The sequence below is a fragment of the Carassius gibelio genome, chromosome A13 (genome assembly GCF_023724105.1).
Source record: "Carassius gibelio isolate Cgi1373 ecotype wild population from Czech Republic chromosome A13, carGib1.2-hapl.c, whole genome shotgun sequence".
Taxonomy (NCBI): Eukaryota; Metazoa; Chordata; class Actinopteri; order Cypriniformes; family Cyprinidae; genus Carassius; species Carassius gibelio.
This window is the reverse complement of record NC_068383.1, coordinates 3,803,472-3,830,785: the sequence shown is the minus strand read 5'-3', so window position 1 is coordinate 3,830,785 and position 27,314 is coordinate 3,803,472. Positions and strand designations below refer to the sequence as shown.

General features: G+C 39.5%; 2 protein-coding genes across 3 annotated transcripts in view; both read left to right on the top strand.

Annotated features, from left to right (window-relative positions):
- The window catches only part of LOC128025903 (collagen alpha-6(VI) chain-like), a 168,344-nt gene extending 153,179 nt beyond the window's left edge, over nucleotides 1-15,165 (top strand). Inside the window, exons 40-43 of the mRNA XM_052612501.1 lie at nucleotides 2,262-2,509; nucleotides 2,701-2,871; nucleotides 14,202-14,240; nucleotides 14,583-15,165. Of these exons, the coding sequence (XP_052468461.1) occupies nucleotides 2,262-2,509; nucleotides 2,701-2,871; nucleotides 14,202-14,240; nucleotides 14,583-14,779 (655 nt within the window). The 3' untranslated portion in view covers nucleotides 14,780-15,165. The remainder of the gene's footprint in view (nucleotides 1-2,261; nucleotides 2,510-2,700; nucleotides 2,872-14,201; nucleotides 14,241-14,582) is intronic.
- The window catches only part of LOC128025902 (collagen alpha-6(VI) chain), a 100,588-nt gene that overhangs the window by 48,403 nt on the left and 24,871 nt on the right, over nucleotides 1-27,314 (top strand). The window contains exon 1 of one of the 2 annotated variants that reach the window (XM_052612499.1): nucleotides 25,441-25,500. The exons of the other annotated variant lie outside the window; for it this stretch is intronic. The gene's annotated coding sequence lies outside the window, so the exon portion shown is untranslated. Of the gene's footprint in view, nucleotides 1-25,440; nucleotides 25,501-27,314 lie in introns of those variants that run through there. 2 annotated transcript variants of the gene reach the window in all.

Genomic DNA, 27,314 nt, shown 5'->3' with positions numbered 1-27,314 from the left:
ATGCAGAAACACATCTGTGTGAATGTCCTCTAAGGCAGCAGCTAAATGCCATAAAATCAATGGTGGACAAAGTTAGAGAAATGTTGATTATAAATGTAAAAATTGCATGTTATGACCAATATGTGTGTGCATTAATCATTTTGTTCATTACAGGATTACTGTATGATATGTCAGCAAGCCAACTTCCTAATGAGAAGTCAATCCCATAATGCAGCTATGATGGCAGGCAAAGTTAGAAAAATGTTGGCTGTAAAACAACAACAACAAAAAAAAACCTTTTGACCAATTTATATTTGATTTATTTGTATGCTTAGTGTCGTGTAGTTATCTTAGCAACGTCAGCATGCCAACTTCTTATGTCAATGAGGAGCTCTTTTTGTATGATACACAGAGTTGCTGCTTATATCTAAAGTGTTCCAAATCAGTCATTAATGAGGTTCTATTTCTGTTAGGTTGTGGCTTATGTAGGTAGGTTTTGGATCATGGATGTCTTTAATTACATGCCAAGGGTTTTTATTCTCTCTTGCCAGATCGTTGTAACCCAGACCCAGTGTGTGGTGTAATTCTGCGGCCTCCACCCCTGCGGATGGATATGGATATGTCTGTGCTGATGGATGGGTCTGATAACGTGAACACTCAACGCTATTTAAACATGAAGGAGCTTCTGGTGTCTCTGTTGGACCGGATCGATGTGAGCAGTGAACCGAGCAGAGCCGACAGAAAAACCAGGCTGTCCGTCTACCAGCAGAGCTCCGTTTATGGCTCATCTTACATCAACGAGGAGTTCAGCTTCACTAAATATAAAGATCGCAATATCATGAAGAGGCATATTAAAGATACAGTGAAGCAAGTGGGCGGGACATCCCACCCCGACTTTGCTTTGGAGTGGCTGATTACTAACGTTATCCTTAAAGTAGAAAGACCACGAAGCAAACGAATGGTCATGGCTGTTTTTGGTGAAGATTTTAAGCACAGCAAAGCTCAGCTTGATTATTTGTCTAGACTGTGTAAGTGTCAGAATGTTGTGATGTTTATTCTCATGGCGGGACAGAGATTCGACCGGACACAGATGGAGGAGCTCACCAGTTCTCCTCTGGACCAGCACCTGGTGTTCCTGGATGACAGAGGTTATGGCACACGCTTCGCTTACGCTTTCCTGCATATGCTCCACAGTAAGAAATATTCATGGTTGTGTTTTCACAAGGCCGCTGTGAAAGATCCTGATCTGTTGGTGAAACTTGCAGACTTTTTCCTCTGAAAATCAACAGATGCTCACATCCTCTTTCATCATTTGCAACGCAATGTTTGTTAAAATCTAAAAAAACATGTGGTAGTGTTTTTGCCTTTTTAAAACATTATTTTAAAGTTGATTTAACAGTCTTAGATTTTTCATTTTCATTTAATCTGAAAGTTTTTCACATTTTAAGAGGTTTTCTGCAAACAATAGCCCCAAAACTCTCTACATTATCTGCTTTCTTCTTAAAATGAACAGTTGCTAACATCCTCTTTCATCATTTGCAAGTAGTGTTTAACCTACAATATTATTTATTAAATAAATATACTTTTTATTATTATATTTTTTTCTATTTAATTTTTAGTTGTAGTAATTTTGATGTAGTTATTATGTCACTTCTGCATACATGCTGAGTTATACATATTCTTTATTTAATTTTAGTTAAAATTTTAATAATTTTCTTTTTCCAGTTTTAGTTTGTTATTTTAGTACTTTAAAAATAAGAAATGTAAGGAGCAAAGTAGAAAGTACGTTTCTTTAATGTTTTATTCAATTTCACTTTTTGAGGGGGTGTGTGGCTTATTTTTCATTTCAGTTAACTATAATAACCCTGGTGTGTATCTGCTGTTGTTTTGCAGAAGGAATCTTACCCCAGTCATTAATACCTACTCCTGATTGTCGTGGGTTTGTGGTGAGGCCTGTTGGAACTGGACAACAAACCACAGAGAGGTAATGTCATTTACTAACCACAATCTTTAGACATAAAATCACAAAGGTTAGTGCATGGATTGTGTATTCTCAAAGCCATTTTGTTTAGTAATCCAAAGGTTTTAGAGTCTAAAAATGTTACTGTTTAGAGTCTTTGAGCACTGTGCCAGAAATGGGAAACCTGGGCTTCACGAGCCATATTTTGTTTTTATTTGCACATTGAAATACAAATCGATGCTGCAATATTGAACAATAATTAGCCTGTACAGGACACATTCTGTGCTTTTTAATGATATTAATGTGTCTAACTGTTTTTCAGTGCTATTCTGCCCACTGAAGAGCCCACAGAAGCGTCCACCGACGAGCCCACTGAAGAGCCCACCGAAGAGCTTTATGAAGAGCTCACTGAAGAGCCCACCGAAGAGCCCATCACAACAGAAGAACCTTATAACTATTATGAAGATGAGCAAAACAGAGAAACATTCATTGAAGCCAGTCAATATGATGACACTGATCAATATAGAGAAGAGTTCAAAAAGGACAAAAAGGAGCCCTCCAAGACTAAAGGTGGTGAATCCAGATCTTACTGGCCAATTTAACTCTTGATTTAGCTTTTTTGGAGTAGCACATATCTCTGGCGTAGTACTGTATCCTCACTAACATTAAAAATGCACAAGCTTTTAAGCTGTTTCTCTGACAGAGTTCTGTATTCATTAGATCATTAGGAATTAGTGGAGTGTACCGTTTGTTTCCAACAGCACGCTGCTTCCTTGAGAAAGATTCAGGCCGTGTGTGTGGATCGTATATGTCCAGATGGTATTACAGCCAGCAAACTAAGAAATGCATGCACTTCTGGTATGGTGGTTGTGGCGGAAATGAAAACCGATTCTTGACTGAGGATGAATGCTTTAAGGAATGTGTGTCTACAGGTAAATTGACCAAACTTGCTTACTGATATTTAGGCTATTCATAATCCATTTTTTTATTGATGTAAATTCTGATAATTTACTTTAATATTTTACTTTTACATATTGATTTAGTCATTTAGCAGACACTTTTATCCAAAGCAACTTACAAATGAGGCAATGGAAGCAATCAAAATCAACAAAAGAGCAATGATATGCAAGGGCTATAACAAGTCTCAGCTTAACGCAGTACACAAGTTTTTTTTTTATTATATAATAAATACCTATTAATCAGACAGAATAGAAAAAGAATATAGAGCAAGCCTTTTTTGTCTTTTTTCTTTTTTTCTTAGCTTTTCTTAATTGTATAATATATATCTATACAATACAAAAAGATTAGAAAAATTAAATATAAGAAAATTATTAAATATTAATTATTATTATTAAATATAAGAAAACGTCTAAGGTTACGTATGTAAACCTGGTTCCTCGGAGGAACGAGACGCTGCGTCGAGAATGTTTGGGGAACGCGTCCAGCGTGACTTCTCTGAATAATGTGTATAATCAGTCCAAAGGAAGGGCGAGACGTCATAGGCGGGTAACATCAGAGACCAGGAAGCATAAAAGCATGAGCAGCGAAGCCGGTAATCAGCCTCAAAAGATGAAGCAAGCGCCGGCCAGAGATGCCGGAAGTATGGCACTGCGACGCAGCGTCTCGTTCCTACGAGGAACCAGGTTTACATATGTAACCTTAGATGTTCCTCTTCAGGAACTCGAGCTGCGTCGAGAACATTTGGGGAACAAGAATACCCACGCCGCCAGACTTTCAAATCTCTGCCTAGTGTGGAAGAGCACAGCTAAAGCAAAAGGAGGAGAAGGAGCCTGACAGAAATCGGGGACAAACCGTCCGATGGCCAAACTTCAGAAGGAGTGAGTCTTGACCCCCAGGAGAGGGGAGATCAGAGGACTCGAGGCTTAGGATAGCATCCTGATCACCGCTAAGCATAAGCTTCTTCTGGCCGGAGACCTCAGCCTCAGCACACCATTGAGGAAACATGGCAGTCTCCGCACCAAGAATTGAAAAGCTTCCACTTCAAGGCATACAGTTTCCTCATTGAGGGAGCTCTGGATTGGAGAACGGTCTTACAATCTCGGTTGAGAGACCGGAAGCTAAGAGTTGTGCCTCCTCAGAGACAACACCTACAGCCTCTAAGCTCCATGCAGGGGCGCACCCTCTGCCTGCGAGAGGAGATCTCTCCTGACAGGAACCTCCCATGGAGTGCCGTCAAAAAGAGAAATCAGGCCCAGGAACTATACCCGGCCCATCCAGAATGGAGCTACTAACAGCAGCCGGACTCCTTCCCAGCGCACTCTCTCCAGAACTCCCGAGAGCAGAGCAATCGGGGGAAAAATGTACAGATGAAGCCTCAGCCATGTCTGTACCATGGCGTCCAGCCCCAGTGGAGCTGGATGAGTCAGAGGAAGCCAGAGGGGACAGTGCGATGTCTCTCGATTCGCAAACAGATCCACCCGAGTCTGGCAAACATCTCCAACTATGCTTCATCACCTCAGTGTGAAGCTGCCATTCCCCGGGCCTCGGCCCCTGCCTCAACAGGATGTCTGCTCCCATATTAAGATGCCCAGGAATGTGAACTGCTCTGAGCGTGAGGAATTCGTCCTGGGCCCAAACAAAGATCTGATATGCTAGTTGTACAAACAGCGTGAGTGCAGACCTCCTTGGTGGTTGATGTGAGAGACCACCGCTGTTTTGTCGGTGCACACCAACACATGGTGACCTCTTAGGTCTGGGAGAAAATAAAGAAGTGCACGAAGCACGGCCAGCATCTCCGGGCAGTTGATGTGCCATGTCAGATGGCGACCACTCCACAGACCACGGGCAGGGTGGCCACTCATGACCGCACCCCAGCCGGTGAGGGACGTGTCCGTCACAAGGATCATGCGGCGACAAGGAGCTCCCAGCACCGGCCCTGGGACAAGAACCAAGGATTCCTCCACATATCCAAGGCACGTCGGCAGAGCCGCGTGACCTTTAGCATGCAAAGTGGGTTTCCCCTCAGGGAGAACCCCTTGGTCTTGAGCCACCACTGTAGGGGTCTCATGTACAGCAGGGCAATAGAATTCACATTGGACGCAGCTGCCATCAGACCCAGCAATCTCCGTGACTGCTTGACAGTGAGTGACCGGCCTTCTCTCACTCTCGCGACTGCAGTGAGGATCGAATCGATCCGAGCAGGTGACATACGTGCCTGCATCGTGGTCGAATCCCACACCATGCCCAGATAAGTGGTTCTCTGAACTGGAGAAAGCACACTTTTCTTGGCGTTAAGTCTTAAATCCAGCTCTTTCATGTGAGCTAGAACGACACCTCGGCGCCGAACCGTCATCTGCTCAGATTGAGCTGATATCAACCAATCGTCAGTGTGGTTGAGTCATGAAAGTGTGGGGTGAGAGTGCAAGGCCAGTGGAAGATCCGTATTGGTAGGCTTTTGCCCCCAAAAGCAAACCTCAGGAACTTCCGATGAAGAAGGATGGAGATAAGTGCATCTTTTGATAGATTGTGACACACCAGTCCTTGGCCTGTGCAGGCGTGCTAAACTTCAGTCCCCTGACTTAAATGTTCAAAAGCACAGATCTAGAAAAAGACACAACACCTCATCCTTCCTCGGAACAGTGAAGTACTGGCTGTAGGACCCGGACTCTGCAACCCAAGGAGGGACCACCTCGATGGTCTCTATCCTCAGAGAGAGTCTACTTCTGTTCCATTACCAGAGCCTGCTTGCGGCCCACCAGAACTGGATTCTGTGGCCTCTCACTACAGTGTGCAGGACCCACTGAGACACATTTGGCAGTAGTTTTCACGCTGCAATATAGTCTACTAAGGGAATCAGCCTCTCAAGACTGATCTCTTGTTGCATCAGAGCAATTAGCTTTCGGCAGGAGACGGCCGAACTAGCTGCTCTGGAAACCTCCCAGGAGGTCGCGAGCCTCTTAGCATCGCTACGTTTCCGGGCGGTAACTGAGAGAAGCGCTCGCTGGAGCCTGCTTCGCCCTGGAACACCGGCAGGGTTGGCAGATCGATCTCCTGAGTGCACTGAGGAGAGACGGGTACCGTGTAAAGCGGTGTACACTGCTCTTCCCCAGAGGGCAGCCCTCCGAGGTCCTGAGCCGCAGCATCAGGACTCTCGTAGCTGAAGTCTCCTAAAAACGACGGTCCTCAGACCCACATCGTTTGCTAGGAAGACTAGACCAGAGCCTGCTCGGGGCAGGACCCCGTGAAGTACACTTGGCAGGGGCTCCCACACCGCCATGTGACCTCCTAAGGGAACCAGTCTCGCGAGACTAGCCTCTGGTGCGCCTAGAGCCACTAGCTCGGTGCCCTGAAGCGGTGGACTGGCAGGGGACGACTGTACTAGCTGCTCTAGAGACCTCCGTAGAGGTAGCGAGCCTCTCAGCACCGCTATGTTTCCGGGCGGCAACTGAGAGAAGCGCTCGCCGGAGATCGCTGCACCCTGGAACACCGGCAGGGTTGGCAGAACAATCTCCTGAGGGCACTGAGGAAAGACGGGCACCGTGTAATGCGGTGTACACCACTCTTGCCCAGATGGAGCTGGCCCTCAAAACGTCCTAGGCCTAAGCGTCAGGACGTTATGATGAAGGCTATCCAGCAAAAACAACGGTCCATAGAACTGCTTTCCACTAGTAGCCTTCGGCCTGGGAGCGCCACTTTGACTCTAGCATCTGCGGAGTACAAATGTAACACCCCCGGCACGTGGGGCTGGAACACAGTTGGGACTGCTCTGCCCAGCAGCCCCTGACCGCTTCAACCTCCTCAGAGGTTAGAATTAAATGTAGTCAGCAACCAGACTAGTCAACACGGTCTGGTGTAGAAAAAACTCACATAAAAAAACATATATATATATATATTATTTTATGCTACTCAGTCACACAAACAACATCAATCTCCTCAGAGAAAGATGGATGCTACAGCGAGCTGTCTCAGAGGGCGAAGAAACTGCAGCGCTGGTTTCCAAGCCTCGAGAACGAGCTCTAGATCTAGTGAACACGGGTGGAGATAGGACGAGCCGTCCCCAACCCGTTAGCCAGATCATGTGCGATTCCCGCTATCGTGGTCGCCGCCATGCCTCAGCAACGGCGTGACCGCAACTGCAAGATTGCATGCACAGACACGCTCCTCGGAGCATGCCCAGCGAGAGAGCATGCAGCAGCAGCGAGCTGTCTCAGAGGGCGAAGAAACCGCAGCACTGGTTTCCAAGCCTCGAGAACAGGCTCTAGATCTAGTGAACACGGATGGAGATAGGACGAACCGTCTTCAACCCGTTCGCCAGATCATGTGCGATTCCCGCTATTGCGGTCGCCGCCGTGCCTCAGCACCAGCGAGACCGCGACTGAAAGATTGCATGCACGGACACACTCCTCGGAGCGTGCTCGGCGAGAGCGGAGCGCTCAACAGCGAGAAAAGCACAATCAGCCCCCCGAGAGCTGACTGCGCGAGCTCCGCTCTTCATTAATGCTGCTTATGTTAATATTAGGCATAATATGCTTGTGTAACTGGTGCTTGTGTGACTGGTGCTTGTGCAACTGGCGAGCTCATCGACGCTTATCCACATCAATCTCCTCAGAGAAAGACAGGCAGCGAGTCACGCCTTCTCATCAGGGAGAAAGTACCGCAAATGCGGGCTTCCGACCACCGAGAGCGGGCGCCGGATCTGGCGTCACCCGCCTATGACGTCTCGCCCTTCCTTTGGACTGATTATACACATTATTCAGAGACGTCACGCTGGACGCGTTCCCCAAACGTTCTCGACGCAGCTCGAGTTTCTGAAGAGCAAACAGTAAATGAATAGAGTGTAAGTCTAAAAGGGACAAGTTTTTTTTTAAAGAATATTTTAAGTTGGGCAGGTCATTCCGATTGAGTTGGGCAGGTCATTCCACCAGGAAGGAACATTTAAAAGTGAAAGAGATTTTGTGCCTCTTTGGGATGGCACAATAAAGCAATGTTCACTTACAGAACACAAGCTTCTAGAGGGCACATAAATCTGAAGTAATGAATTAAGGTAAAGGGGGTGCAGAATTAGTGGTGGTTCCGTAGGCAAATATTAATGTCTTGAATTTTATGCGAGCAGCTATTAGTAGCCAGTGCCTATTGATAAACAGAGGTGTGACAAACATTATTTTTGGCTCATTAAAAATGTATCTTACTGCCATGTTCTGGATTAATTGTAAAGTTTTGATAGAATTGGCTGGAAGACCTGCCAAGAGAGCATTGCAATAGTCCAGCCTGAACAGAACAAAAGCTTGAACAAGGAGTTGTGAAGCATGTTCTGAAAGAAAGGGCCTGATCTTCTTGATGTTGCATCAAGCAAATCTGCAGGACCAGGCAGTTTTAGCAATGTGGTCTGAGAAAGTCAGCTGATCATCAATCATAACTCCAAGGTTTCTGGCTGTTTTTGAAGAAGTTATTGTTGATGTGCCTAACTGAATGGTGAAACTGTGAAGAAACGATGGGTTTGATGGAACCACAAGCAGTTCTTTCCTGGCAAAGTTGAGTTGAAGGTAATGGTCCTTCATCAAGCAAAAAATGACTGTTAGACAAGCTGAGATGCAAGCAGCTGTCGTCAGATCATCAGGATGGAATGAGAGGTAGAGGTGAGTGTCATCAGCAAAGCAGTGATATAAAAAGCTATGTTTCTGAATGACAAAATCTAGCGATGCCATGTAGACAGAGAAGATAAGTGGTCCAAGAACTGAGCCCTGAGGCCCCCCAGTAGTTAGATGTTGTGACTTGGACACCTCATCTCTCCGAGATACTTTGAAGGACCTATATGAGAGGTAAGACTCAAGTCACTGTAGTGCGGTTCCTGTGATGAACTTTGCCAATAGGGTTTACAGGATGATCTGGTGGTTAAAATTGTGAAAAGCATTGGACAGATCCAGCAAAATAAGTATAGGGCTTGGGCGTTGTGACGTCATTACTTGGCGTGGCCGCCATGTTGATGGCCTCCTTTACTGCTACTCGGGCTACTGCGCAGGGTTTAGACGTACTCCCTCTCAGGCGTGTGTAATTAAAAATCTAGTTCAACCATGGTAAACCATTATGCTGTATTCCCCATAATCGCCATGGGGAAAATAAAATGTGAATGGATTAACTTTCCACCGCTTTCCTGCTTGAAAGCGTGACCTCGGAGACCATAACATCTGAATATTAATTTATATAGCTTAAGTCAACATTGAACATTGAAAATAAGGAAAATTTCCTAGGTTACTCATCCAAAATATGGAAAATTCAACATTCATCTTTCTGTTGCTATCCCTCTGCTGACAGCAAAAATTCGCTGCATTAAAAACTGCTGCATTAACTAATGTTAAGCGATTTGTGAAGCTAGGTCTAACGTGACTTTCCTTACAGATTGGCGTGAAATCGTGCTCTCACAACAACCACACTATCTTAAAAAGCCCAACACGCTAAGGTTGCTTTCAAGTAAGCAAAATGATGCTTTGAAAACATCTGTTCGCTGGAAGGGCCAGGAGTGGCAACAGGACAACAGCACAGAGACTTGACAGGTCTGATGGAGGGGCTAACGGGATATTTTACAGGAAAATACTAAAACGGGAAGACAGCGGGAAAAGAGCTCAAATACGTGAGAACCCCGGAAAAAAAACGGGAGGGTTGACAGCTAACTACACTTTTGAAACACATAGTTAAAAGTCCATGCGTGAATGGTTGTTAGCACTACCGGTTACTAAACTAGCAGCTAAGTAGAGCGCAGCTTGTTTGCCGGTTCTATGATTTCCAACTCTTGAACCCATCCATCTGTGAACTGCACATGAGACTCAATGACTTGTAGCTTCGGAACTGTTCTGAGGAAGAAAGGAAACCAGTCTGTAGTAGAGGTCTTCACAGTGCACCCGAGACCCGTCGACCCCGGACCCGACCCGGGACCCGTACGGGTTCGGGTCTATATTTTAAATCATCAGCCGGGTCCGGGTCGGGTCCGAATCTATTACCTCGGGTCCCGGGTCTGTTTAACATTGTGTGTAATACCCGTGCGATCGCCGATCGGAGTCATCGGACTCGGAGAACATCCGGCCGTTATCAAAGACTGCTTGTGTTTCTTGTAACTTGCAACTTGTAAAATTAGGAAAAGAAAAGAGTGAGCCAAAAAAGTGATCTCTCTCTCTCTCTCGCTCGCAGACTCAAGAGTTAATACAAGTGCACACACGGTAATGCTTGCAGACTTGACACACTCATGTTTAATATATTTCAAATCAGCAACACAATCTGAGGTGAACTGTCACATGAATGTTTTCTATTACGCTCAAATTGCGTTAAGGCATTTTAGGTTGATAAAGCTAGCACGCATGTGCAGTCATGTTTCTATGGCAAGCACTGAGGGACACTTCGACCGCCAAACCGCGTTTTACATTTTCTCCCATTTTTATAATATTATAAATGAACCGTTTAATCTTAAAGTTTTAGTGGTTCAGATTCAGACTCGATGCTGAGCAGAGAGCAGAGACAGAGATCAGATGATAGTAAATAAATAATGTCAGCGGCCATGGCATTGCACGAGCGATCGTTATTATAGTTCAAAAGGCAAACAGTGTAAGTTATTATGCGAATTAACTCGAGTCAGAATGTACATGTGCACAGTAGCATTTGTCATCCGTCACCGTGACATCAAGTGGACTTTTGAAGCTGAAATAATGAGTGGATTCAGCTTGGACTTGGAATAACGAGAGGAATAACATGAATAACTTTCTTGACGGAGGATTGCAATGCATCACAGGCAGTCAGGTACAAGGAAGAGAGACCACGGCTCTTTAAATTAGGTAAGACAAAAAGCTGTATTCTTCGCAACAGGTTTATTGACTTGTAATAGCAATTTAAGGTGGAATATGTCAACGTCGGGTCCAGGCGGGTCTGTGTCTTCCCGGCGGGTTCGGGTCCAGATTTCAAGTAATATACGGGTCCGGGTCGGGTCCGGGTAGGCATTTCTCGGATCTACACGGGTCCGGGTCCAGCTTTTGAAATAATAGACGGGTCCGGGTCGGTTCGGTGTAGTACATTACGGGTCTCTGTCGGGTTCGGGCAAGAATTTTTGGACCCGTGAAGACCTCTAGTCTGTAGTTCTCTAAATGAGGTGGATTACAAGTGGGTTTCTTAAGTAGTGGGGTTATATGAGCCTGTCTAAATGCTGAAGGAAAAACACCAGTGTGAAGGGATGTGTTAATGATGTGAATGAGTGCAACTGCAGGAGAAATGGCTTGAAGGAGATGAGATGGAATAGAGTAGGATGATAAGAAAAGATGAGTTTGGAGACTTCTGCCTGAGAGTGAAGAGAAGGTGATTAACAAGTGTATGTTTACTGGTAAGATGTGCTTGACTGATTGTGGTGTGGAAAATTGTGCACTGATGATTTTAATTTTATTAATGAACGTGGCAGTCGTAAGCTGTGGGAGTTGAAGGAGGGGAGGAGGATGACAAAAGAACAAGGAAAATGTTTTAAAGAGCATGCGAGAGTTAGACGAATTGTTATTTTTGTTATGATATTATCCCTTTTAGCAGTGGAGACATTAGCAGAGAAGGAAGAGAGGAATGACTGATACATATTAAGGTCAGCGGGATTTTTTGATTTGCACCACACCCTTTTAGCAGTCCTGAGCTTAGAACGATGTTCGTGGAGAACATCAAATAACCAAGGCGCAGAAGGGGTGGAATGGGCTGGCCTGAAAGACAAGGGGCAGATTGATGATGATGATTGATGTTTTAAATTGTATTTATGTAATTGCTAACCTGTTTGTACTGTATTTCGAATGATTTGTATTTATTTTAGCTCTACTTCCCTTTCCCTAAGTTGTTATTCCACTTGACAGGCCACCATTGTAAATAAGAACCTGTTCTTAATGACTTTCCTATAAAAAATAAAGGTAAAAAAAAAAGCTAAGATGAAATCATAGCAGACATCCGGGGGGGTGAGAGTGAGCATAGGTTATGTCGAAAGATGACATTTGGAGGGGTATGTGTTGTGTCAGGAACTCTGTTGAGGTTAAGAGTGAGGAGGAAGTGATCTGAGGTGTGCAGTGGAGTAACCAGCACATGATCAGTGGAACAGTGTCATGTGTAAATAAGGCAAGGCAAGTTTATTTACATAGCAAATTTTGTACAAAATGGTAATTCATAGTGATTTACATAAAATAAAGTAAAATAATCATAAAGAAATAATAATCACTAAAATAAAAAAACTTTGAAGACGATTTAAAATGTATTTAAAATTAATTTAAAAATAGAAAATTATTATACATACATAAAATACAGTGCAGTCAGTTCAGACATCTCACAGTGCACATTCAATAAATGCAAAGCTACATGACTACTGAAACTAAGGTCTGTCTACAGAATCACACCAAGATTCTTGATTTGATTTTTAGTTGTTTGACCCCTAGAGTCAATGTATGCATTCACCTTGAGAATTTCATCTTTGTTTCCAAATGCAATGACGTCAGTTTTCTGCTTGTTTACCTGAAGAAAATTTTAGCACATCCAACTCTTAATTTCATCAATGCATTGGCAGAGGGAGTCAATGGGGCTATAGTCATTTGGTAATAAGGGTATCATCAGCATAGCTGAGAAATTTAATCTGTTTCTTTCTCATTATTTTACTTAGTGGGAGCATATACAGGCTAAACAAGAGCTGTGCAAGAATTGAGCCTTGTGGGACACCGCATGTCATGGACATCCATTTAGACTTATGCTCTCCTACACTCACATAACAAGTATAACCTGAACCATTTGAAGAACCATTCCAGAAAGCCCAAGCCAGTTTTCCTGTCTCTCTAGAAGTGTTATGATTTACAATGTCAATTGCAGCACTGAGATCTAGTAGAACCAGCATTGATATTTTGCCAGAATCAGAAAGTAAGCAGATATCATTTATTATCTTAATGAGCACTGTCTGTGTGCTGTGATGCAGTCTGAATCCCAATTGAAAATTGTCCAGGTATCATTTGAGTTTAAGTATTTGCTCAGCTGATTAAAAACTACCTTTTCAATGATCTTGCCTATAAAAGGAAGATTTGATATTGGTCTATAATTGCTCAAAATGGTGTTATCAGAATTGATCTTTTTCAGAAGGGGCTTAACAACTGCAGTTTTCAGGGAGTTTGGAAAAGTCCCAGAAAGAAGTGACTTCTAAGAGATCTGCTTCTAAACAGTTAAGCAAAAGAAAAAAAAATATGTGGGAAGTGTGTCAACAACAACGATTTTAGGTGCTGCACTATTTCTTCCAAAATTTTGCTATCAATTGCTTCAAATATAGACATAGTATGTTTTTGATATTGCGTCCGAATCTGTCTGACCTCTGCAATACTTGAGGATGTGTTAATCACCTTCCTGATATTGATGATCTTCTCAGAAAAGAAGGTAGCAAACTCATTGCATTTTCTGTCAGAGAGCATTTCACTGGGCATCTAACTTGGGTGGGTTTGTCAGTCTCTCAACAGTAGCAAAAAGAGTGTGAGTGTTGTTTAAGTTACTGTACAGGTATATAAGGTTTGAGAAGTCTTTCAAGCTGTGGCTAGTTCCACATCGAAAGCATGAAGGCTTTCTTTATAGATGTTAAAGTGCATTTCAAGTTTGGTCTTCCAACACATCTATTCAGATAAGGTGTGAGTAGCCGTAGTTAACACTCTCTTGAGATCAAAAGAGGCAAGCAGAGTGTGGAAGTCTGCAGCCTGAGGTTTATCTAGGTGGATGTTGAAGTCTCCAAGCATAACTAGTGGAGTACCATCCTCAGGAAAAGTTGAGAGCAGCACATCTAATTCATCCAAGAAGTTACCTTGTGGTCCTGGGGTATTTTAAAAGTGTAGCTAATAGTGACTGAATGTTAAGGACCTGTAAGTACCCAGAGAATGTAAAGGAATACATTTCCAGTCATTAGAGATAGGCAGACCAGTACCTCCACCTTTTCCAGTCAGACAGGGACTGTGGGAAAATGAGAAATTATTGTAAAGTGCTGCAAGAGTAACAGTTTCCTCTGGTTTGATCCAGGTGTCTATCAGGGCCATTAGGATTAGTCTTGAATGACTAGCAATAGATGTAATGAAATCTGCTTTGTTTACTGCAGACTGACAATTCCATAACCATTTTATACCCGTTTGACAAAACAGAAATTTAATTCATCTGAACGCACTTTACTGTTTATCACAACAAAGGGCAAAGCAAGCACAAATTTTAATGCATATATTGGACGCTCTATGTACTGTAGGCCATTTACCTGTACATAGTTTTGAGATTATTCAAATTTCTTCCACAGAATCTGAAAATCTTCAACAGGATGATTCCAGTTTCAAGGGTAAAAGATACATTTACTTGACGGATATGCAGTAGACTACCACTGTTTTTATTTAAAGCTGATTATAGTTTCTATAACCTAACCCAAACCATAAAATCTTTCAAATTTTTTGAGTTAAATCAATTTCATCGCTTTAAAAAAAATGGAAATACATATGAGAAGCATTGTTGATTCATTAAAACAATCATGTAAATCAAGTATAGAATTATTGCTTAGTACAATATGCATGGTGAAATGTGCATTAATCAAAAGTGTGACTATTTGAATGAGTTCAAATTGATCAGCCTAATTTTCACTGGGTGTAACTTAAAACAATTATTTCTATCTTCTTTCTTCTTATAGATGTTTGCCAGCTCATACTTGATGCAGGAACTTGCTCAAACTTTTCAGTGAAATGGTACTTCAACGTCAGCAGTGGTGAATGTGTCCAGTTCTGGTATGGAGGCTGTGACGGGAACAGCAACAGGTTCAACACTCAGGAGGATTGTGAGATTCGCTGTCTCAGGGCCAAAAAATATCTCAAAACATCTAAACAGTGATACAGTTGTGGTGAGAATTGTATGGAAATAACCCATGGAAATAAATCTGCATTAATTCTTTTGACATTTTATTTTAACATTTTACAAAGATCTACCTTTTAATTGGAGAATAAGAATTTAAAATGGACGGAAAATCTCATTATGAAATAAAGGCTCAGCAATTTTCTGTAACTCTTTAGCTGTGGTCCTTGGCCACTCAAGCTATCCTCCTCAGCTTGCATTAAGACAGTCTATACACACATCCTCTTTCATAATTTTACATTTTTATATAACTTTAATGCTCTATCAGAGCACTGCCTTTTGACTGAATTACTTATCAACTTTTATGATGGCTGTTGTTTATTGATTATTATTCAATAAATAATATTTCATTTGCCATCTTGAAATGGTCTATGTGTCGTCATTTACTGTAAAAAGTTTCCAAGATGCCACAACATTGCACAACATCTGGTTGTAATATTTGCCAAATTTAAATTCACAAAGAAATGGGATAACCTTTGATAGTTAAAAATGTGTTGGTTTGTGTTTTAATATGTATTTACTCAATATTACAGCTTTTATAAACTCTGGTAACTTTTTAATGTTGAGTTAGCCAATGGTTTCCTCTTGAAACCATTGTGTTGATTGTGTTAGCTCAGCAAAATCATCTGTTGAAGTTTATTCCAGATATGGATATTCATACAAGCCTACAACTACAGTTGCATTGCAGATGCACAGGCAACTTGCTCTCCAGTGTTCACAAACTGGTGTTTTGAGTGTTCCAATTTGGCAGAATGATTATGTAGTGGCCCATAGAAAGAGCATCTAATAAGGCATCTACCTACAGTATACACATATCTGATTTTTACTTTAAACTACACCTTGTAATGCATTGACCAGCATTATGCTGGTAAATCCCTTAACAGTTGAAAGGATACTACAAAAAAAGATTTTGCTTTCCTGTGCGGAAATTCAAACTAATATTTTATTGTGAATGTGAGACTGACCTAAAGAATAAATGCTGTATTCGATGTAGGTAATGGGAGAACATGCAAATGTTCAACATACACGTTCACAAGGCATTTGGCATCACTGAACTGTGACTGGGTGGAGATGGTAGGAAGTGATGATGGATCAGGAAGAAGCTGGTGAGGGAAAGTAAGGAACATTAAGTATGCAAAAACACTGTAACGGAAACGATTATATGCCGAGATGAAAAACAGAAAAGGCACTGCATCCTTGAAGGGGCACAATAATTAACATCCAACTAAGGCAATATATTTAAAATGTTGGGAATATGAAAAAAGTCTTATATATATGGTCATACAATACAAATGCCAGCAATTCCACCTTGGATGTTTGTAGTGCCTATAGACCTTCATTTAATAGAAGAAGTGAAGAAACAGGTTTGTGACCCAATAAAAATAAGAGTTAATCAATATATTGACCAGAAATATTGTGATATGACACAAATATGTACAGATAGTTCAAAGGATCCAGAATCTAAGGAAACGAGTATAGTAGCAGCAGTTATACCAAACATGAATTAGTGTTTAAAAAGGACCCCCAGATATTTTATCTGTATTTACAGCAGAGTTTGGTGGCTACACACTCTACGACACTCCAGTTCAGTTGGTGGTGATAATGCACCAATAAGATATTCTGCCAACAGCCAATAAACAAAAGAAGAAAACTATGCAGGCACTCACTCAATCTGTTTCTCTCTGGTAATATATACAGTATGTGGATGTAATATATTCACACGTCTAAAGCTACAACTTCTAAACCAGATTTTATTGTATTTTACTCTGCATTAAAAAGTTTAGCTGATTTCCTGTGTAAATTAAAATAACATTATTTTATGTATTTGGTGTAATGAAATGTGTTTATGCAGTTTAAGGTTAAAAAAAAAAACACATACTTTTCCACATTATGTAAATTATTGTTTCTCATCTATGCCCTGCCTTTCTGAAAGCTCATTGGTCTGAAAAGCAAGGTGTGCTCTGATTGGCCAGCTATCAATTGCGTTGTGATTGGCTGAATACCTCAAGCATGTGACCGAAATGTTACGCCCCTTGTCATACTGTGATGCATGTCCCGGTCACAACACCGGCGCAAACAAGACACAATCACTAAAACCCATGAAAAAATGTGTCATTTGTTGCATCCAGTGGGGACATAATTACAAATTCTAATGAATTAACGTACAAACAACAAGCATTACTTTACACCAGAGGTTCTCAATACCAGTCTTCATGTCCCCCAGCTCTGCATATTTTGCATGCCTCCCTTTGATAACCTGATTCAGATAATCAGATCATTAGAAGTGAGCTCCGTGCATGAACTGTGTTCCCATTGACATGGTCCCTATACAGTGTTCATTGCTCCCTACTGCCTGAGCAGGGGAAATCTGTTAAAGTTTACTTCTCTTCGGAACATTCATTCATGTCTGAAGCCATAAGAGAAACATACAAAATGTGCAGAGCTGGGTGCACGAGGACTGGAATGAGAACCGTTGCTCTACACTGCTCAAAACTCGCGTTTGAATCATCAGTGGCAAGTCCTTTACATATGTAAACATACTTACAGACTGTGAGTCAGAACAGCCGGCATTGTTAGTGTTCTTTCTCATGATCAGGAAACAGTATCTAAATATCTGGGTTTAACTGTTCTGGAACAGTGTTGTAAAAACAACTTTAGCACCGATTTCTAGCTGTGTCCTCTTTTGGAAGGCCAAACAAAGCATTTTCTATTGCAACTAAACAGTGCTACATGACATGGTGCCAGCAGTAACATCGAGAATCAAAGGTTATGCATACTTTCTTTGCTTGAACATTTGGGCCGCATTATGCAAATCTTCCGACATCATGACATAGACATGTGGGGACGTGTTTAATGAGGCATTTTAGGAGGGCATGGACAAGTCTTAACTTTTATAAAGAATATCTCTTTGGGTTTGAGACTTTAGTTTTTGCAGCTTTACAGATCTTCCTTATGCACCGAGAGCTTGTTACACTCCAAAGAGAAAGGAAACCTTGAAATCATATGACCCCTTTAAATTCTGTTGTTAATATACTTCAACAGTTTTACAATGTCAAGTATTATTTGCAAACTGTTAATAAAAAAAGTAATAGACTCTACATGTAAGCAAGGTATGCGAGGCCATGCTTAAGTCACATCTGAGGGGCGTTGTTACACTGTAAACAATTTCTGTAATATTTACAGTAAGATACTGTAAAAGGTGTATATTACTGTAAATTTTCCCTATTGTAAATCCATTTACAGTGAACCTACCCACGAATAACTGACCAATGGCAAGAGAGATTTCTTTTCAAATATATGTACATATATATAGATATTTTTTACTCTGAGGTGGAAGTGGCGGTATAAATAATGAATAAAATACCAGTAACTTAAGGATAGTATATTATTATTATTTTTTTTTTATCTTATATACGCTTTATCTATATTCACATCAGAAGGATTTTGGTTATTTTTTTCTCATGGTTGTCTGGATTGCCATCGTAAATGTAAAAACACTGACCTCTATCAGCTGTTAGGGGTGCAAAACATGATGCAGGCCCATCCAACTCACTAAAAAAGATAGAAAGAAATATTCCTTTTTATTTATAACTGAAATTCTGATGTTTTTTTAGTATACAGTAAGGGATTGACATTAACACCCACATTTGTGGTCTATTCTCCCGATTTATTTTACAATAGATCCCATTAATTATTCACTGGAATGCACAAACAATCTCTCGTGTTTCTTCTTTAATCCTCATGTCTCTTTCCAGGTTTGTTTGTTTTCACAGTTAAATACAATTAATTATCTGTCAAAATGGCCAAAATCAGTAATTATCAGAAAATAATCATGAAGAAAAATAATAACAATAATAAAATAAGCAATTTTAAAACTTTTAAAATTATAAAAAAATTTACTTAAAATTTATTTAAAAACAGTTGATTTTACATTAAAAAAAAAACAAAAAAAAAACAGTGAAAATATAGTGCAATCAGTTCGGACATTGCACAGTGCTCATTCAATAAATGCACAGCTAAACAGATGGGTTTTGAGTCTAGATTTAAATGTGACTAGTGTTTTAGCACATCTGATCTCTTCTGGAAGCTGATTCCAACTGCGGGCAGCATAGTAACTAAAGGCGGACTCCCCTTGTTTTGTGTGAACCCTTGGTATTTCTAACTGACTCGATCCTAATGATCTGAGTGGTCTGTTAGGTTTATATTCAGTGAGCATATCTGCAATTTATTTCGATCCTAGTAAAAGTACTTTAAAATCAATCCTAAATGTAACTGGAAGCAAGTGTAAGAACCTGAGGACTGGGGTGATATGCTCAGATTTTCTGGTTCTAGTCAGAATCCTGGCAGCAGCGATCTGGATGGTCTGGTCTTTTTACGAAGGCCGGTGAGGAGCCCATTACAATAGTCCACCCTGCTGGTGATGAAGGCATGAACAAGTTTCAACAAGTCTTGATCTTGACTGAAAAAAAAAAATCTAATTCTTGGAATGTTTTTAGATGATAGTATGCTGATATAGTTACTGCTTTGACATGACTACTGAAACTAAGGTCTGTTTTCAGAATCACACCAAGATTCCTGACTTGAATTTTAGTTGTTTGACCCCTAGAGTCTCCCACCTTGAAAACTTCATCTTTGTTTCCAAATGCAATGACTTCAGTTTTTTCCTTGTTTAACTGAAGAAAGTTCTGGCACATCCAACTATTAATTTCATCAATACATTGGCAGAGGGAGTCAATGGGGCTGTAGTCATTTGGATATAAGGCTAGGTAAATCTGAGTATCATTAGCATACTGTAGCTGTGATACCCAGCATTACCTTCCTCTGGCCTGCCTGGAGATATGAGGCCCCTCTGTGCCAAGCCCTAGTGGTCCATAATCTTCATCAGAAACTGAAACAAGGGAATCAGTTTTTATACACACAGTTGTTTGCAATGCAATAATATCTATTTCACAATATCAAAATGTAAATTTACTCAGATGACAATACATGCAAATCAATTCAATTCGATTCAAGTTTATTTGTATAGCGCTTTTTACAATACAAATCGTTACAAAGCAACTTTACAGAAAATTATGTTTCTACAATATTTAATAATAGCTTATAAGTGGTGACTGTCAGTCAGGATTTGTAGAAAAATGTATACAAGTCGTAGTCAGCCAGATGATGAACATTAATTATCATATGATAAAGTCACACTTGTAGCAATATTTGTTAGTTCTGTTGTTGATTCAGGGTTGGCATCATCTGGGATCCTCTGAGGGTCAGCATCATCTCTTCTCAGGTGTTCTGGATCCAGACTGGAGCTTGTGTAAATCCTAGTTAACACAGGATGTAGATCCTGTGGCAAAACATAGAAACAAATAGAGACATCATTAGCATAGCTACTGATCCAACAAAGTAAAATTAATTATTTTAACCCAAGCTAAAGAATAAGAATGCACATTTGATCAGAGACAACTATATTCACAATGTAAGATACATTATTCAAATGCTTGACGAAAGAGATGTGTTTTTAATATAGATTTAAAGAGAGAGTGTGTCTGAATCCCCGAACATTATCAGGAAGGCTATTCCAGAGTTTGGGAGCCAAATGTGAGAAAGCTCTACCTCCTTTAGTGGACTTTGCTATCCTATGAACTACCAAAAGTCCAGCATTTTGTGACCTTAGGGAGCGTGATGGATTGTAGCATGGTAGAAGGCTAGTTACAGTAGGTACGCAGGAACTAAACCATTTAGGGCCTAATAGGTAAGTAATGATAATTTGTAACTGATACAGAACTTAATAAGTAGCCAGTGCAGAGACTGTAAAATTGGAGTAATATGATCATATTTTCTTGACCTTGTAAGGACTCTAGCTGCTGCATTTTGGACTACCTGTAGCTTGTTTATTGACGAAGCAGGACAACCACCTAGAAGTGCATTAAAATAGTCCAGTCTAGAGGTCATAAATGCATGAACTAGCTTTTCCGCATCAGAAACAGACAACATGTTTCGTAGCTTGGCAATGTTTCTAAGATGGAAGAATGCAGTTTTTGTAACATTGGAAATATGATTTTCAAAAGACAAGTTGCTGTCTAATATAACACCCAGATTTTTGACTGTAGAAGAAGTAACAGTACATCTGTCTAGTTGCAGATTGTAATCTACAAGATTCTGTGAAGTGTTTTTTGGTCCAATAATTAATATCTCTGTCTTATCCGAATTTAATTTACATTTTTAACACACTCTGTTAGCTTAGATAATTTAGAGGTTTCATCTGGTCTCGTTGAGATATATAGCTGAGTATCATCAGCATAACAGTGGAAGCTAATTCTGTGTTTTCTAATAATATTAACAAGAGGCAACATGTATATTGAAAATAGAAGGGGACCTAGGACAGATCCTTGTGTCACTCCATATTTTACTGATGATAAATGTGATGACTCCCCATTTAAGTAAACAAAATGGTAGCGATCGGACAGGTAGGATCTAAACCATCTTAGAGCCTTCCCTTGAATACCTGTATAGTTTTGTAATCGATCTATGAGTATGTCATGATCTATGGTGTCGAACACTGCACTAAGATCAAGTAAAACTAGAAATGAGATGCAGCCTTGATCTGACGCAAGAAGCAGGTCATGTGTAATTTTAACAAGTGCAGTTTCTGTGCTATGGTCTGGCCTGAAGCCAGACGGTAACGCTGAGACATATAGTTAATATCAGTGATACGCAGCATGCACGATACAAGGAAATGGTCTGTAATATCATCACATTGAGGTACGATATCTATAGCAGTAAGATCGATTCCATGCGATATAATTAAATCTAGTGTGTGATTAAAATGATGAGTGGGCCCGGTGACATTTTGCTTGACTCCAAATGAGTTTATTAGGTCAGTAAATGCAAGTCCTAATTTGTATTATCAACGTGAATATTAAAATCTCCCATAATTAGCTCCTCATCAACTGTAACTAGAAGGTCTGAGAGGAATTCTTTTAGGAATTCTGTATACGGCCCTGGTGGTCTATACACAGTAGCCAGAGCAAGAGATACATTAGATTTCTTTTGCATGTCTGACAATGTAACATTAAGCAGAAGTATTTCAATGAGTTAAACCTGTATCCCGTTTTCTGGGTAACATTGAGAATATCACTATACAGTATTGTTCAAAATAATAGCAGTACAATGTGACTAACCAGAATAATCAAGGTTTTTCGTATATTTTTTTATTGCTACGTGGCAAACAAGTTACCAGTAGGTTCAGTAGATTCTCAGAAAACAAATGAGACCCAGCATTCATGATATGCACGCTCTTAAGGCTGTGCAATTGGGCAATTAGTTGAATTAGTTGAAAGGGGTGTGTTCAAAAAAATAGCAGTGTGGCATTCAATCACTGAGGTCATCAATTTTGTGAAGAAACAGGTGTGAATCAGGTGGCCCCTATTTAAGGATGAAGCCAACACTTGTTGAACATGCATTTGAAAGCTGAGGAAAATGGGTCGTTCAAGACATTGTTCAGAAGAACAGCGTACTTTGATTAAAAAGTTGATTAGAGAGGGGAAAACCTATAAAGAGGTGCAAAAAATGATAGGCTGTTCAGCTAAAATGATCTCCAATGCCTTAAAATGGAGAGCAAAACCAGAGAGACGTGGAAGAAAACGGAAGACAACCATCAAAATGGATAGAAGAATAACCAGAATGGCAAAGGCTCAGCCAATGATCACCTCCAGGATGATCAAAGACAGTCTGGAGTTACCTGTAAGTACTGTGACAGTTAGAAGACGTCTGTGTGAAGCTAATCTATTTTCAAGAATCCCCCGCAAAGTCCCTCTGTTAAAAAAAAGGCATGTGCAGAAGAGATTACAATTTGCCAAAGAACACATCAACTGGCCTAAAGAGAAATGGAGGAACATTTTGTGGACTGATGAGAGTAAAATTGTTCTTTTTGGGTCCAAGGGCCACAGGCAGTTTGTGAGACGACCCCCAAACTCTGAATTCAAGCCACAGTACACAGTGAAGACAGTGAAGCATGGAGGTGCAAGCATCATGATATGGGCATGTTTCTCCTACTATGGTGTTGGGCCTATTTATCGCATACCAGGGATCATGGATCAGTTTGCATATGTTAAAATACTTGAAGAGGTCATGTTGCCCTATGCTGAAGAGGACATGCCCTTGAAATGGTTGTTTCAACAAGACAATGACCCAAAACACACTAGTAAACGGGCAAAGTCTTGGTTCCAAACCAACAAAATTAATGTTATGGAGTGGCCAGCCCAATCTCCAGACCTTAATCCAATTGAGAACTTGTGGGGTGATATCAAAAATGCTGTTTCTGAAGCAAAACCAAGAAATGTGAATGAATTGTGGAATGTTGTTAAAGAATCATGGAGTGGAATAACAGCTGAGAGGTGCCACAAGTTGGTTGACTCCATGCCACACAGATGTCAAGCAGTGTTAAAAAACTGTGGTCATACAACTAAATATTAGTTTAGTGATTCACAGGATTGCTAAATCCCAGAAAAAAAAAATGTTTGTACAAAATAGTTTTGAGTTTGTACAGTCAAAGGTAGACACTGCTATTTTTTTGAACACACCCCATTCAACTAATTGCCCAATTGCACAGCCTTAAGAGCGTGCATATCATGAATGCTGGGTCTTGTTTGTTTTCTGACAATCTACTGAACCTACTGGAAACTTGTTTGCCACGTAGCAATAAAAAATATACTAAAAACCTTGATTATTCTGGTTAGTCACATTGTACTGCTATTATTTTGAACAATACTGTATATTGTTGCAACACCTCCGCCACGACCAGTCTGACGGGGCTCATGCTTATAACAGTAGTTTGGTGGAGTAGACTCATTTAGACCAAAATAATTATTTGGTTTTAGCCAGGTTTCAGTCAAGCAGAGTACATCAAAACTATTATCTGTGATCATTTCATTTACAATAACTGCTTTGTGTGTGAGTGATCTAATATTTATGAGACCAAACTTTAAAGATTGTTTTTGTTCATTTACTTTACATGTTTCTGGTTTCACGATAAGATTTTTTCTAGATCCTACATTAAATTTATATTTTGACCTCACTATTCGGAACAGACACAGTCTTAACAGATTGTAAAGTGCAAGTACTTGTATCATTTAAGCGGGTGGAACAAAAGTCATCATAATAGTTATCTGAGAATTGACTTACTAGTCACATGGAGCGAAGTGTCCTGGAGATGTTGTCAGAAAGCAGCTCCGCTCCGATTCTGCTGGGGTGTAATCCATCAGCGTGAAACAGCCTAGGATCGCTCCCAGAAAAAAATTATAGTTATTAACAAATAACAGTTGATAACAAATAACAAATATGCAGACTGTTTGTCAAGTGACCTACTGTAGAATATGCGAATGTAGAATAACGAATTATATTAATAATACTGTGTTAAAAATGCACAAATGAAGGAATTAGCCAAGTGACTTTTGCTTTCATGAGGATCTCAGTTATTTTTTACAAAGGAGATATAACCACCACAACACTCTACACATCCAAACACATTTGAACCTGAGCTATGTGAATCAAGTTATGAATGATAGGTTTAATGTAAATGACCAATGCTTTTCTTGCCTGACATAAACAAAGCTAAAATGTTAGTTATGTTTATCCATGTTTCAGCATGTCATGCCTTATATGTGGTGTAGTAATGTGTCTATGTTGTGTTTTTCTGTAAACAGACTGCATAAGACAAGACATATGTTGTTTGGAAGAGTAGCTAGTATCTGAAGCCAGAACATTTTCTTGTGGACTTCCAAGAAGTGGAGTGTCTAATAACAGATTGGTTATGGAGAGTAGGATTCAACTGGTCATGCAATTTCATGTGAACATGATCCCATTCCCAGCTGCTCTATGCAACCCTGGTGACCAAAAGTTTGAAATAATTTTTAATGCTTACCAAGGCTGCATTTATTTGATCACAAATACAGTAATAACAGGAATATTGTGAAATATTATTGCAATTTAAAATAACTGTTTTTTATTTATTTGTTTGATGCAAAGCTGAATTTTTGTCAGACATTACTTGTGTCTTCAGTGTCACACGACCCTTCAGGAATAATTTCAATATGCTGATTTGCTACTCAATTATTGTTGGTGCTCAATTATTAATAAGGTTATTTTTATTTTATTTTATTTTTCTTTATTTTTTTTATGATTATAAACACCAGATTAGAAGTATTTGAGATCAAATGCCACTGGTTCTTACAAATGCCTTAATCCATTACAGAGTGCTAGTTTGATTGTTAATGATATAAAATAAGTTTAGAAGATTTGGAAATTTAGCACATAATCAGTATAATGCTTCTGTTGCACATTTTAAAGTTTATTCAATAGATAATATAAAGGTGTGGAATGACATGAGGGTGAGAAATTATGACTAACTAAATTAGATTAAACTAACTAATTGAAGCAACAAACACAAAGCTGTAAACATCTGCAATAATCCAAAAGGGTAATGTGAACACACTGCACTCAAGCTTTTCAATGCTGAAGATAAACAGATAATAAATCTATCATCCACTTGTGGGTCTGTATATACATGTTTATAAGTCATCTTCTCCTAAAATGGAAATTGTGGGGTTGAGGAGTGGTTTTATAAGTTTGTATGAACAGTTTCTAATTTTTAGTTTCTCATTCAGAGTCTTCGGATTGGACTCATCCCATCCGTGCCTGGGCTCTGTGTAAGTTCACCTCTTTACTCTCTTCCTTTATTATATTTAGATTATATTTAGAGCGGTTTGTGATCATATGATTTTTTTTTTTTAAATCATTAGTTTGTGAGAATGTCTATGTTTATAAAAAATACTTCACAGAAAAGAAGACTGGGGTTTTCTGGTTTGTTTTAAAAACTATTAAAGCAATCTTAAGCATTGAGTTTATTTATGTGTTTAATTCAAGTCCCCTTTTCTGGATTCTATCACGAGTGTCATGTTCACTAGTTCACCAGTATTTTTCATAGACTCGGGCCTGATTTTAAACACATTAGGAAAGTAGCATAGAGCTGGCTGACAATCCTTTGCTAAATCTGGGGACACATTTGAAGCTGCATTTCACATCTCTAGGAGCTCGGCTTCCGTTATTGTTACTGGCTCGGGATGAATATGAATTAGAAATATTAGAAAAGTCTTAGTGTGAAATTTGCTTTTTGAAAAGCATTTGAAAATATGAGCGTTTGATCACATTTAAGACAAAATGATACCAAGACTTTATGATACCAAGGTTTATGTTGGCTTAATGCTAAATTGACACTTATAAAATGTAACATTGAATTAAATAATTCCTATAATTGATTGTAATTTCTTATTTAAATATGATTGTCATGCTATTTAGCTGATAGATGTTAAGGCTCCACTTTGAGATGTTGAGCAAAACATTTAGAACATTTCAGTCTTTATTCAGATGTATATATTCAGTATATTCAAATTGTTTTTGATTAGTTGTTATTCTATAGGTATATGTATACATACTCTCTCTCTCTCTCTCTCTCTCTCTCTCTCTCTCTCTCTCTCTCTCTCTCTCTATATATATATATATATATATATATATATATATATATATATATATATATATATATTAGTGCTGCCAATCAATGTCGCTATTGTTGTTTCCCCCTGATATTTAACCATTGACTAGCCATTCAACATTACAGTATAATTGAGTGCTATCAATTTGAACATTTATTAGACTTTAAAAAATAACAACTAATTTATGTGAGCTTGAAACAATAACAGTATAAGGGCTGAGAGACGTAGTCTATAAATATAAATGGTTGCACTTTATTTTACAGTACGTGTACTTACATATAATGTACTTACAGTGTATTTATCTAAGAAAGTTCTGGTAATACAAGGTAACTACATGGGGTAGGATTAGGTTTAGAGGTAGTTTCAGGGTTAGTACCTAGTTATTACATAGTTATTGTAATTACTATAATAAGTACATAGTATGTACATGGGGAACAGGACTGTAAAATAAAGTGCTACCATATAAATATAGTATAAATAGTATAAATAATTTGTATTTTTCAGGTTTATACCTCTTTATCCCCTAAATGTTGCAGACAGGCTACTGTATATGTGCAATATAATTACAGGCATGCTGTAAAATAACATTACTTACACTGTAAATAACAGGCAGTAATTATAAAGGATTACCATATTTGGACCGACTTTATATTAAGTGGCCTTAACTACTATGTACTTATATTATATATATTTATATATTGTGTACATACATGTCTTTACATTGTACTTATATTAAAAAAACGACATGTAATCACATCTGTATTTAATTTCTGTAATTACATTTATAATTGCACTGTTGACCCATTCTTTACACCTTAACCCACCCTTAAACTTACCCATACCTCCAACCCTCTCCCTAACCTTACCCCTGTCCCACCTCAATAGCAGCAAAAGTGTTTTACAATACAATATGAACACAATAAGTACATTGTACTTATTTTTTTTATGTAAGTACATAGTAGTTAAGGTCA